At 44.9% G+C, this 14,157-nt stretch overlaps 1 protein-coding gene across 1 annotated transcript in view; it reads left to right on the forward strand.

Moving 5' to 3' along the window:
• Nucleotides 1-14,157, forward strand: part of psmd1 (proteasome 26S subunit, non-ATPase 1) — a 153,774-nt gene that overhangs the window by 107,186 nt on the left and 32,431 nt on the right. The window contains exon 18 of the mRNA XM_070883400.1: nt 5,296-5,412. Coding sequence (XP_070739501.1) covers nt 5,296-5,412 — 117 coding nt within the window. The remainder of the gene's footprint in view (nt 1-5,295; nt 5,413-14,157) is intronic.

Below are 14,157 nucleotides of genomic sequence, written 5' to 3' on the forward strand. Positions count from 1 at the left end.
TAGACTTTCATATATTTTTATGTCTATTCTAATCAATTTTTATTATGTGCGCGTCCGAATCTTCAGTTATCTGTACTGCCAGAAGAATGTGATAATTAGCTTTACATCAAGCATTATCTTTCACTAAAGTTTCTGCTTGTTTTAAGTGTTTTAAAAGCTGGCACTGGAGATTTCCTTAGTCCTACATTTTGAAAGGGGGATTCAAAACCAATATTAAACCGAATAGAATGATACAGCACAGAAGGAGGCCATTCGGCTCATCATGTCTGTGCTGACTCTTGAAAGAGCTATCTAATTCCTCATAGCCGTGCATATTTCCCCATCAACTATTTCTCCAATTCTCTTTTGAAAGTTATTATTGAATCTGTTTCCACCACCAGTACAGGCAATGTATTCCAGATCACACAAACTTGCTGCTTACTTTTTTTTCTCGTTTCGACTGGTTTGTTTGCTAATTACCTTAAATCTGTATCCTTTGGCTACCGACCCTTCTGCTACTGCGAACATAGGAACAGGAGTAGGCCATTGAGACCCTCGAGCTTGTTCCGCCATTCAATAAAATCATGGCTGATCTGCGATCTAACTCCATATATCCACCGTTGGCCTATATCCCTTAATACCTTTGATTAACACAAATCAATCGGTCTCAGATCTAAATTGACAATTGATCTAGTATTCGTCTACCCTTTCTCATTTATTCTTATCAAAACCGTTCAAGATTTTGAACCCCTCTATCAAATCTCCCACAGTGGGCCAAATAGCCTCCTTTTGTGCTGTATCATTATATGGATTCCATGATTCAGTTAGCCTATGTTTTAGTTATTATGTCCATTTCATGGATCAGCTGGAACTGTATTTCCTTTGAATTGGTTTGCAAATGAAATTTAGCATTTAACTATATGTTTATTCCAGTGTATTGGTGCACAATTATCGAGTAGATTTCATGGGGTAAAATTTCCGCAGGGTTTCTTCTGGTCATCTGCCATAATTTTGGCAGAAACATTGGAGAAAATGTGTAAATGGCTGTTTCCAGGATTTCCGTTGCAGTTTCATTGGATGATTGGAAAAGCCCCTGCAGAAATTCGGGGCACATGTATACATCAGTTTGCTAACAGTTCACAAATAAGTAATCACTGTTTAATTTACAAATTCCAATATATGTCTGCATTTCTGAACTAGATTGCTTCAACTTCTTAATCTCGGTTTTGGTGTTAATTTCCATATTGGTTTCTAAAGTGATATTTGGTGAATTGTACACAGGACTATTAATGATTGATGCACTACTATATTTTCTTACAAAGAAAATTGGATTAGTGGCTTTGTATAATATTTGATAATATATGGTGGTATTCAAATACTGTTCTCAATAGGATTTTTTCAAATTGATATCTATTACATAAACCAAACAATACACTGTATAAAGATGTTTACAGTTTAAACTCTTGGGCATCTTTTTAAAGATATAAATCTTGATTCATTACTTACTGCTTAATGTGGGCATTTCTTCCTTGCATTTAAAAGAAATATTTAAAATAAAAGCTGTAGATAGCCTTTATGTATACATTGGAATTAATTCCATCTGTTTTTATAGTGCAGTGGCTTGGCTATAAGTTTAAATGATAAACTATAGTTATTAAATTCATCTGATTGTAAAGCTGTCCATTTTAATAGGGATTTCTGACGCTATTCTAATGGGGCATGCGATTTTTCTTTTTTTTTAAATTGTAAAACTTTCAAATCTTAAACCATTGAAATGATCTTCAGGTCCAAAGAATAAAATACATTAGGGAAATGTATTTTTTTGAAAGTAAAATGCTGCAAGTCAACTTACAATATGGATTATGAGCATATTGGAAGCAGGACAAGTAATGTTAAAGTTAATACGCTGATCATTAAAGCATTCTCCATATCTTTGGCCCAAGTTTCGGGCCGCGCCTAGAACGGCGCAGCCCCGACCTGGACGCCCGTTTTTCACGCCACAAAGTGAGCCTAAAAAAAACTTAACTATTCTCCGGCTCCCTGCAGGTCCTCTGGAGCTGGGTGCGGCGCAGCACAAGCTGTAGGGGGCGGAGCCAGGTCCCTGCGCTAAAAACAGTGCCAGGACCTCTGCACAGGCGCTACAGTGGGCGCGCATGTGCAGTAGCTCCAGGCGCCCAAAACTGTGTGGGAGGGACCCGAAGCACGCAGCCCCTAGCCCTGGCCGAATGGCCTCACGGGGGCTGCGTGGATAAGGCTGCACCTCCTACGCCCAGCTCCTGCTTCCTCCCGACCGGACCCAACCCGACTCGACTCCCGCTTCCCCCGGACCGGACCCGACCCCGACGACCCGACCCTCGCCCTCCGCCCGCACCTTCCTGCCCGACCCGACCTCGCCCCACCCCGACCGCCCCCGACCCCTGACCCGACCCGCCGCCGACGCCGACCCGACCTACGACCTCCGGTCCACGCCCCAGCCCAAGTCTTGGGCCCGCCTGGCCCGACCGTTCAGCCTCCTCTCCTTCTCTCTCTTTCTCCCTTCTTTCTCTCCTATCTCCCTCCCTTCCTCCCTTCCTCCCTGCCTCTCCCTCCCTTCCTCTCCTTACCTCCCTTCCCCTCCCTTCTTCTCTCTCTCCCCTCCTCCTCCTCTCCCTTCCTCCCTTCCTTCCCCTCCTCTCCCTTCCCTCCCCTTCCCTCCTCCTTCTCCCTCTCTCTCCCCCTCTCCCCCTCCTCTCTTCTCTCCCCCCCTCCCCTCTTTCTCTCCCCCCCTCCCCTCTTTCTCTCCCCCCCTCCCCTCTTTCTCTCCCCCCCTCCCCTCTTTCTCTCCCCCCTCCCCTCTTTCTCTCCCCCCCCTCCCCTCTTTCTCTTCCCCCCCTCCCCTCTTTCTCTCCCCCCCTCCCCTCTTTCTCTCCCCCCCTCCCCTCTTTCTCTCCCCCCCTCCCCTCTTTCTCTCCCCCCCTCCCCTCTTTCTCTCCCCCCCTCCCCTCTTTCTCTCCCCCCCTCCCCTCTTTCTCTCCCCCCCTCCCCTCTTTCTCTCCCCCCCTCCCCTCTTTCTCTCCCCCCCTCCCCTCTTTCTCTCCCCCCCTCCCCTCTTTCTCTCCCCCCCTCCCCTCTTTCTCTCCCCCCTCCCCTCTTTCTCTCCCCCCCTCCCCTCTTTCTCTCCCCCCCTCCCCTCTTTCTCTCCCCCCCTCCCCTCTTTCTCTCCCCCCCTCCCCTCTTTCTCTCCCCCCCCTCCCCTCTTTCTCTCCCCCCCTCCCCTCTTTCTCTCCCCCCCTCCCCTCTTTCTCTCCCCCCTCCCCTCTTTCTCTCCCCCCCTCCCCTCTTTCTCTCCCCCCCTCCCCTCTTTCTCTCCCCCCCTCCCCTCTTTCTCTCCCCCCCTCCCCTCTTTCTCTCCCCCCCTCCCCTCTTTCTCTCCCCCCCTCCCCTCTTTCTCTCCCCCCCTCCCCTCTTTCTCTCCCCCCCTCCCCTCTTTCTCTCCCCCCCTCCCCTCTTTCTCTCCCCCCCTCCCCTCTTTCTCTCCCCCCCTCCCCTCTTTCTCTCTCCCCCCCCTCCCCTCTTTCTCTCCTCCCCTCCCCTCTTTCTCTCTCCCCCCCCTCCCCTCTTTCTCTTCCCCCCCCTCCCCTCTTTCTCTCTTTCCCCCCCCCCCCTCCCCTTGCTGTCAGAAACACAGACACTGACAGACAGAAAGTGAGAGACACACTGGGGGTGGGGGGGCGTCCCAGCACACTATTGGAGGACTCCCACTGCTGCAGTCGGTAAGTAGAAAATGTTTTGTTTTATTGATAATTTTTTTAAATTTTTTATTTTTTTTTGGATTGATTTATTGGTTGATTTATTGATGTATTTATCATTTATTATTGATGATGGCTCTTTATTTATAAAACTGAAGTGTTTAATGTTTGTAAACTTCCCTTTAAACCCCCCCTCCCCCATTCCCTACGCCTGATTTGTAACCTACGCCTGATTTTCTAAAGTGTAGACAAGGTTTTTCTGAGTGTACAAAAATCTACACTTACTCCATTCTAAGTTAGTTTGGAGTATGTTTTCACTGCCTAAACTTTCAAAATGGGCGTAAGTGGCCGGACACGCCCCCTTTTGGAGAAAAAAAAAATCTGTTCCAAACCGAAACTGTTCTAACTGACTAGAACTGGAGCAAACTAAATGCCGAGAATTGCAATTTCTAAGATACTCCATTCTAAACCAGTTGCTCCAAAAGAAATACGAGCAACTCAGGCCGAAACTTGGCCCCTTTGCTTCAAGAAGCCCAGGTAGGCAACAGGAAAATTACAAATGTGTTCTCTCCAAAAAATGGTTTAATGACAGGTCATCGGGATGAGGGATTTCAGTTATATGGAGAGATGTGAGAAGCTGGAATTGTTCTCCTTTGAGCACAGAAGGATATGAGGATATTTAATAGAGGTGTTCAAAATTAAATATAGAAATTGTTTCCAAGACTATGTGGTGGATCTCTAAAACGTGACTGACTTTATGGGTAAGATTAGTGGATGGTTTTCCAGATGTTTTTTTATTTTTTAATAAATATTTGGGTAAAAATTTAGATGGGTCATAAATTAAAATGGTTTGGAAAAATTGAGCAATGTACTTGGCATATGTTGTGGTAATTGTTCTAATTGGTGCTTTTCAGAAAAATACTTTGTGATTTGTTTTTTTTAATGATTTTCTCGTTTTGTATCCATCTCTTTGGAGTGAATTAACATCTTTAATATATACAGTACTAACAATTGAGTCACTTGGATAAACTGCAGTGGACAATTTATTTTTTGTATATGGATACATTTAAAGTGTGGTGTACACATTTAATTTCCAACAAGTTACACCCAAGACTTTTAGACCAATCTTGCTGCCTGATTTTTCACTCCTGCAGGAAGACATCACAGCTTGTTCCAGTGTGATTCATATTGGGAACTGAGTGTAACGTAAAATAGAACTTGCGCCTTCCCATTCTATAAAATTGAATGTTTTATTCTACAACATTCGGAGCCACATGCTGCCCACATTTTACAATAACCACCTTGCATAATGAATGTGACTTGTGGCAGCCCTAACCACTCAAATCTATGATGGATAAATCTAGTCTGTGAAAGCCATCAGAAGTCATTACTAAAGTGTTTGTTGTTGTAGGCAGACATTTTATCTTGGCAGTATATGGATGCACTGATCTCACTGTATACTCTGAGTGACTGGAACGTTGAGTTTGAAAATTATTAATGCTTATCTTAAAAGTTCCAGAACCTACAGCCTAGAACACCATCCGCTTTTCCATCTCTTGTTTAAATAACAGTATCTATTGCTTTACAGGAAGCCATAAACCTTTTGGAGCCAATGACTAATGATCCAGTGAACTACGTGCGTCAGGGTGCTCTGATTGCTTCTGCCCTTCTCCTAATACAGCAGACAGAGATCACGTGTCCAAAGGTAAAATTGAATACAAAACATGCATTCACTCCATTCAGATTATAAATATGCAGCACGCACAAATGAGTGACAGCCCAGACACACCTCGCTGTTTACTGCAATAGGGCTTCTGTCATTTTTGTATGAATCAAAAATTTAATGACACAACCTCGTGAATACATTCTTCCTCATTACTTCATTCTGTATGTACAAATTAATAAATCCAGCTCATGTAAACTGTTATGAACACTGCATTTTTGCATTTGATCCTTACAGGAACCGTATTGGTTCTGGTGTTTTTTTTCTTCCTCCCCCTGTTTAACTATAAGGCTTTATTTTGGAAGCATATTTGTCATCAGCAGCTGTTCTGTTATTACAACCTCTTAAATTCATCTTTAACGCATTTATTGGGCCGTAAATTTCGGCCTATCCGAGTGTGTACGATGTGCGTAAGGCCCGAAGAGACCCTGCAAGTTTCGGGCTTAGGCGCATGCACCAAAATCCGGCACACTCAAAATGTCTTTTGACAAATTCAATGCATACGAAAGTACAGGGCCTCCGCGGGCGCAGATTTGAGCTATTTGCCCAACTCTTGCCTAGCGAATGTCCTTAAAAACTCTTACGCCTGATAAAAGCAAGCGTAAGGCTTGCTTTTATCAGCGTAAGAGCTGTAAAGGATAGAAAAATTACATTTTATCACTAATTTTTATATTAAAAACCTTGTGCATTAAGGCAAGTTTATTTTTAACCCTATTACAACATTTTTAAAACATTTCAAAAAAATAATTTTTTTCCCTAAAACATTCAGTCTCAATTTTAAATATGAGATGTTTTTTTGAAAAATATTTTGTGTTGTGTTTTGGGAGGTATTCTCATTTATAGTAATGGGAGCTCGTACAAACAGAACTCACCATTATCATCAATGAGAATATTACATTGTGATTGGTGGACCAGGCCCAATGATCCCAGGTTACGCTTACATTCCTGGGATGCGTGGACCTCTGTGATGGGCTACGCATCTAGGTCTCGGACCGGAAGTGTTCGTTTCTCCGGGACCACTGGGTACTTTCGTTTTTTTTTTAAATTCAGTCGGCGGCATCTACCCATGGGAAGCCTACGACCACAATTTTTGGCCCATAATTCATGTCAATAGTTATGTTCTTGGATTTGAATCATCATTTTGAAGTTTTACAGATTTTGATTTTGTATATCATTGTCAATTATGTCTTGGAATTTATTTTTGTAGTTAAGTCCATTATCAAGACTTGCGTTTACTCTTGTCACGCTATTCAGTTAATCTCTTCAGTTTCTTCTTGCTTGTTAATTTTGCTGATCAGGATCAGGTTTGTATATCTAGGTATGGATCCTTTCCAGAGACCTGCACTAAAGAAAGAACATCCATTTCTGTAGCAGTTTTCAGAGCCATAGGACTGTCCAAAGCACTTCACAGCCAATAAATTACTTTTGAAACAAAAGAAAAATACTGTGGGTGCTGGAAATCTGAAATAAAAACAGAAAATGCTGTAAATATTCAGCAAGTCAGGCAGCATCTATGGAGAGAGAAACAGTTGACGTTTCGTCACATCTACTTCAGATTACTTTTGAAGTTTAGTCATTGTTGCTATCCAGGCAAATGTGGCAACTAATTTGCTCACAGTTCTATAAACAGCAAATGAGATAAATGACCAGGTAATTACTTTTGGTGCTATTGGTTGAGGGGAGAACTCCTCAGCTCCACTTTGAATAGTGCCATGGGGTCTTGTGCGTCCGCCTGAATGTTTTATCTGAAAGATGGCACCTTCTACTATGCAGCAATCTCTTAGTACTGCATTTAAATATCACCTTGAGTTATTTGCTCAAGTCTGAAGTGGAGCTTGAACCCACAACCTTTTGACTCGGGTGACGACTTATGTAGAATGCTACCACTGAGGCAAGCGGACACATCAGAATAAAATAAAAACTTCTTCTGAACATTTCACTATTTCCAGAGTGCACACCTGTTCTAAGCTAAGTAGCAGAGCTTACCATGAATGTTAGTGATAGATTTTCATTGGTACTGTTGCAATGACCGGGATTAATTGACTGATGACCAGTCTCTTCTGAGCTTCAGTGCAATCTTAAGTTGTACATGATTTTGCCTCACTTGAGAAGACCAGTGCAGACTTGTCTCTTAATGACACCGCCAATTGGAATGCACCACTTTTAAGTATATTCAAATCACCTTTGTCAGCAGAAATTCATAGAATTATTACAGCACAAAAAGAGGCCATTCGGCCTATCGAGCCCGTGCCAGCTCTCTGCAAGAGCACTTCAGCCAGTCCCACTTCCCTGCCCTTTCCCATAGCCCTGCAAATATTTTCCCATTGGGTACGTATCCACTTCCCTTTTGAAAGTCACGATTGAATCTGCCTCCACCACCCTTTCAGGCAGTGTGTTCCAGATCATAACCATTCGTTGCGTAAAAAAGTTTTTCCTTGTGTCACCTTTGGTTCTTCTGCCAATCACCTTAAATCAGTGTCCTCTGGTTCTCCATCCTTCTGACAATGGGAACTGTTTCTCTATCTACTCTGTCTAGACCCCTCATGATATTGAACATCTCTATCAAATCTCCTCTCAACCTACTCTGCTCTACGAGAACAACCCCAGCTTCTCCAGTCTATCCACGTAACTGAAGTCCCTCAACCCAGGAATCATTCTTGTAAATCTTTTCTGCACTAAGGCCTTCACATCCTTCCTAAAGTGCAGAGCCCAGAATTGGACACAATACTCCAGTTGAGATCAAACCAGTGTTTTATAAAGATTCGCCATAACTTCCTTGCTTTTGTACTCTCTGCCTCTGTTTATGAAGCTCAGGATCCCGTATGCTTTTTTTTAAACCCCTTTCTCAACTTGCCCTGCCATCTTCAACGATTTGTGCACATATACCCCCAGGTCTCTCTGTTCATGCACCCCTTTTTGACTTGTACCCTCCTCGTTCTTCCTACCAAAATGTATCACTTCGCACTTTTCTGCGTAAAATTTCAACTGCCACATGTCTGCCCATTCCACCAGCCTGTCGATGTCCTCTTGAAGTCTATCACTATTCTTCTCACTGTTCACTATATTTCCAAGCTTTGTGTCATGTGCAAGTTTTGAAATTGCGCCCTGAACACCCAAAACAGTGGTCCTAGTTCTGACTCCTGAGGAACACCACTGTATACCTTCCACCAGCCTTTCTGGTAGCTCCTCTTTATCAATTTTTATCTCATCCAGTAATTCAACTATCTCCTCTTTCACTGACTTTGGCAGCATCTTCTTTCTCGATGAAGACCAATGCAAAGTACTCCTTTAGTACCTCAGCCATTCCCTCTGCCTCCATGCGTAGGTCTCCTTTTTGGTTCCTAATTGGCCCCACCCCTCCTCTGACTACCCTGTTTATTATTCATAGGCCTATAGAAGACTTTTGGATTCCCTTTGATGTTAGCTGCAAGTCTATTCTCATGCTCTCTGGGCTGGACTGTGCATGTGGGTTGTTTGAAGCAAATAACTTAGTTCGAAATGGTTAAAGAAGTCCGTTTTTCAGGATGAGCAGGAAAAGAAAGAAAGAAAGAATGAACTTGCATTTAAATAGTGTCTTTCACAACCTCAGGACATGTGGAAGCACTTTACAGCTGATGAAGTACTTTTGAAGTGTAGTCTTTCTGTAACGTAGAAAACATGGCAGCCAGTTGTACACTGCAAGGTCCCTCAAACAGCAATGAGATAATAGCCATTAATCTGTTGTAGTGATTTTGGTTATGGGGTAAATATTAGCCAGGACACCGGGGAGGACTACCCTGCTTTTCCTAGAAATAGTGCCATTTGATTTTTGTCAAACTTTTTAATCTCTCAATACTTCTGTGGAGCACCTTGGGACGTTTCACTACGTTAAAGGCGCTATATAAATGCAAGATGTTGTTTATATCTACTCGAGGGGGCAGATGAGACATTGGTTTAATGTCTCATCCAAAAAATGACACCTTCAACAATGCAGCCCTCCCTCAGTACTGGATGTTGTGCTCAAGTCGCTGGAGTGGGACTTGAACCCACAACCTTCTGACTCCGAGACAGGAGTGTTACCACTGAGCCAAGATTGACACTTAGCAAGTTTCTTAATCCCGTGCTCGGAGTCCTACTTGTGTGTTATTTCATTCTTGTCAGCTGTTTACACTCCCCAAGAGCCCAACGTTGAGCCTTTTGGGACTCTTCCAAATTTAATAGATTTAGAATCTGTTTTCCAGATTCTCGGAAAGCTTGATGGAAGTTTCCCAGATATGGGAGCAATATCCTTGTCTTGGATGGATGTTGTCTGGAGTTGATTAGAGAAAATGGTGTTTGGTGTGAAAGAGGAAGTCAAGCTTCTTGGAGGCAGCTTCAGCAGTGGAAAAGATATGGATTATCCTTTATATCAAAGGCACAGCATGAAGCAAGTCTTTGTTGAAAGTTTGATTTGAAATTAGGACGACAAGGCCAATACTTACAGACCCAGTGATACCTCAGTTGGATTCAAAGCATTGCTCATTAGCTTTACCATGGAAAGTTTGATTTGTTGTGAGTTCAGTAGTATTAGTCGAGCTCTTTTACTCTAATTCTACATTATTAAAAGAACAATTGCTGCATTATATTTTTAAGTTCATTCAGTTGTGCTGTGGATCTGTCATTCTTGCTCTCTCTCACTCTCTCTTCTTCCCTTTTTCTCTCTCACTTTTCTCTTTCTTGCTCTATTCTTTCTCACATTTTCTTCCTCTCTCTCTCCTGGTTTCTTTTGCTCTCTTTTTTTTTCTCTCCAAACTGCAGATGAGAAATCTTATTTCAGTTTATTCAGAATGTTACAACCCGTAAACCTTTAATCCAACACTATCTGTGCAAGTCAACTTTGTAGCTTTTGTGTTGCTTGTTTTTTTAAATGTTAAAAATTTTTAAACTTCAGTACAAATGCTGATTTGTATGAAAAATGTGCTTTACGAGTGGTATCATTTAAATTGAGGACCATCTTCAAACTATGATTCTTTACAAGAAATGAAGGAACTTGTATTTTATATAGCGTATTCGACATCCTCGGGACACCCCAAACCGCTTCACAGCCAAAGAGGGTAGAAAGTAATGTAAAAGAGGTGAACAAAAATACAAAATGGTCTGAAATAGTCTCTAAATAGAGCATAACATGCAAGGTTAAAAATGTAATCAATGTGAATAATAAGAACCTTTTTAACTATACAAGAATGGCTGTCTAAGAGAAATGTCAAGGCAGTCTTCTGAACCTTGAGGGTACTACTGGCTTGAAATCACTCCCTTATATCCATTATTTTTCAATACGATCCATAATGGTGGCAGGTGTCATTGGTTTTAACAGCCACAATGCATTATGCATTAGGTGTATAATGATACCTTTTGTGACAAATGAATAGTAGGATCTGAAAGTTTACCTAGAAAAGCTGTTATTACCATAAATTATAGAACAATATTTGGCAGCAGTGAAATCTTCCAAGTAGAAAGGAGCCAAGTTAAATGGTTAGGCCTATGGTGGGCTGCATTCTAGGATCAAATACTAAATTATATGGATGTTCATGATGACGAGATGTAAATAGGGACTAATTAAAGTAACTTGAAATGGTGACAACAAAACACAAAACGTCAGTTTGTGTTAAGCCTCAAGTTATGGTGAATAAGGACTTTCAAAAAACATTCTGAAATGAGTGATCAGTGCTTATATAAAAAATTAATAAAACCATCCACATTCAGTTTTGAATGGTGATGGATAATTAGGCAACTAACAGGAAGAGACGGCTCCATGAACATCCCCATCCTCAACATGCAAGTATAAAAAACAAGGCTGAAGCATTTGCAACCATCTTCAACCGAGTGGGTCATTCTTCATGGCCTCCTCCTGAGGCCCTCCCTTCACTGATGCCAGTCTTCAGCCAATTTAATTCACTCCACGTGATGTCAAGAAACAGCTGAGTGCACTGGACACGGCAAAGGTTTCGGGGCCCCGACAACATCTCAGCTGTGATGCTCAAGGGCTCCATCACTAGCTAGCCATGCCCTTAGATAAGCTATTCCAGTATAGCTACAACACTTGCATCTACCCAACAATGTGGAAAATTGCCGAGATAAATCCAAGCCGGACACTTACCTCCAGACAATTACAGCCCTATCAGCCTACTCCCAATCATCAGCAAAGTGATGGAAGGCGTCATCAACAGTGCAATCAAGAAAGTTGCCGAGAGCTGGTGGGAGTTGTTTGGAGCGGGGGAGCTCCCTAGTGACCTACCACCTTGGCGGTGGCCATCACATGGCAATGTCTAAAACTCCCCTAACCAAATAGATCCTAATAGGGGGTCTAAGCACCTCAATCCAAACCCTTACCCCTTGCCCTAGTCCCAACCCTGTGAGTCCCACGAGTTCGGGCCATTCGGGCCTACCTCAGGCTTCCCACCACATCACCCATCGACGACCTCCGACGTCCTCCAGAGGCGGTGCCCTCGACCTGGCTATCAGGCCTCCATCCCTCCCCCACCCCAGCGGCAGCAGATGAGCCTCTCCTCCATGACAGAGTCTGGGTCTCCTCGACGACGGCTGGACCTCCCGTGGCGACAGACGACCACCACCTCAATGACGACTGGGTCCCCCTCTTCCACGTCGACGACCGGAGCTCCTTCCCCACTGGCGACCTGGCCTCTTCTCCACCTCCAACATGTGGTGAGTTCCATGGCTGTGACCCCCCTGCCCTCCCACCCTGAACGCCGGTGGGCCACTGACCCAATGCCTGCCCCCAACCAGGCCTCGGATCTTCTACCACCAAGGGCGCTACCCAGCGCCGAGCCTGTGACCAACATCTCGCCATAGGCAACTAGGCCCATATAGCAGTGCCTGGTCTCCAGTCATCTTGGACCCCCTTGCCACTGGATCAAGACCTCGCTCAGCTAAGCCCGTGTGGTAGCAGGTGTGCAACGCCCACCCCACGTTAAAAGAACTCATGCACATGCATCTTCCATTCTGTTAACATGAAGTTCGGGACCTGGAACGTTAGGACCTTCATGGACAACCCCAACAGCGACAGGCCGGATCGCCGCACCGCCATTGTTGCTCGGGAACTTGGACGCTTTGATATCGATATCATCGCCCTAAGCGAGACCCGGCGGGCAGGGGAAGGTCAGCTCAAGGAACAAGGTGGAGGTTACACCTTCTTCTGGAAAGGGAAACCAGAAGAAGAATGCCGCCTCCACGGAGTCAGCTTCGCCATCCAAAATGAGCCGGTTGACCGCATCCAAGATTTCTCCTGCGGGGCTAACTAACGCCTCATGACGCTTCGACTCGCCCTATCCTGGAACTAGTGCACCAAAGTCATCAGTGCGTATGCCCCGACACTCGTTGCAACTGATGAGGCCAAAGAGGGTTTTTACACCAACCTCGCAAAATCCCTGTCCTACATCCCCGTGGGTGACAAACTGATCCTCCTCGGTGACTTCAACGCCAGGCTTGACCAGGATACAGACCTCCTTGGGGGCTGGGGGTGATTAGCAGAGAGGGGGTAGGGAAAGCTAACTCCAGTGGTACCCTACTCCTGACAAAATGTCGAGAGCATGAACTTGTCATCACCAACACCTTGTTCCGTCAGAGGGACAAATACAAAGCGTCGTGGCAACACCCTCACTCCAAGCGCTGGCACCTGTTCGACTATGTCATCATCCCAGCCAGGGATCACAAGGACATGCACATCACCCGCGCCATGACAGGAGCTGACGACTGCTGGACAGACCACCGCCTAATCCTAACCATCATCGACATCAACATAGCCCCAAAGCAGAGGGGGCAGCAGAAGCAGTGCCGCAAAAAAGTCACTGCCGGTGCACTTAAGGACCCAGCTAAGAGGGTCCTATACATTCAGCACCTCACCGATAACCTGGCGTGCCTTGACGACCCCGAGCCGCAGAATGCCCACAGCGCTTGGTCTGCTCTCCAGGCCTCCATAACCAGTGCCTGCAAAGAGACACTCGGTTACTCAACCAGGAAACAACAGGACTGATTTGATGTGAATGATCAGGAGATCCAAGAGCTAATAGATTGCAAGCGCACGGCATTTCTGAGCCTTAAACAACAACCCAATGCGGGAGCAGAAAAGCAGCATTACAGACGGCTCAAGACTGAGGTCCAACAAAAAAACCCGGAACCTAAAGAACAGGTGGTGGATGGAGAAAGGCTCCATCCCACTGCTGGCCAAGAACGGGGAAACACTCATCAAAGACACCGAGGCAGTCAGGGCCCGCTGGAAGGAGCACTTCGAAGATCTCCTCAATCGCAACTGTGCCTTTGACTCGAGTGTTCTTGACTCCATCCTGCAGCATGCGACCCGCCACCATCTCAGTGAGACCCCAACACTGCTCGAGGTAGAAAAGCCATAAGACAGCTTAAAAGCAACAAGGCTACGGGTGCGGACGGAATCCCTGCTGAGGCACTGAAGTATGGCGGAGAGGCACTGCTGGCGCAAATACACAACCTCATCTCCCTCATCTGGAGGGAGGAGAGCATGTCAGGGGAGCTCAGAGATGCAGTAATCGTAACCATCTTTAAAAAAGGGGACAAGTCTGACTGCGGCATCTACAGAGGAACCTCCCTGCTATCAGCCACTGGGAAAGTCGTCACGAGAGTCCTCCGCAACCGTCTTCTTCCCGTGGCCGAGGAGCTCCTCCCGGAGTCAGTGTGGATTTCGTCCCCTACGGGGCACAACGGACATGATTTTCGCAG

Source organism: Pristiophorus japonicus, chromosome 6 (genome assembly GCF_044704955.1).
Source record: "Pristiophorus japonicus isolate sPriJap1 chromosome 6, sPriJap1.hap1, whole genome shotgun sequence".
NCBI classification, from domain to species: Eukaryota; Metazoa; Chordata; class Chondrichthyes; family Pristiophoridae; genus Pristiophorus; species Pristiophorus japonicus.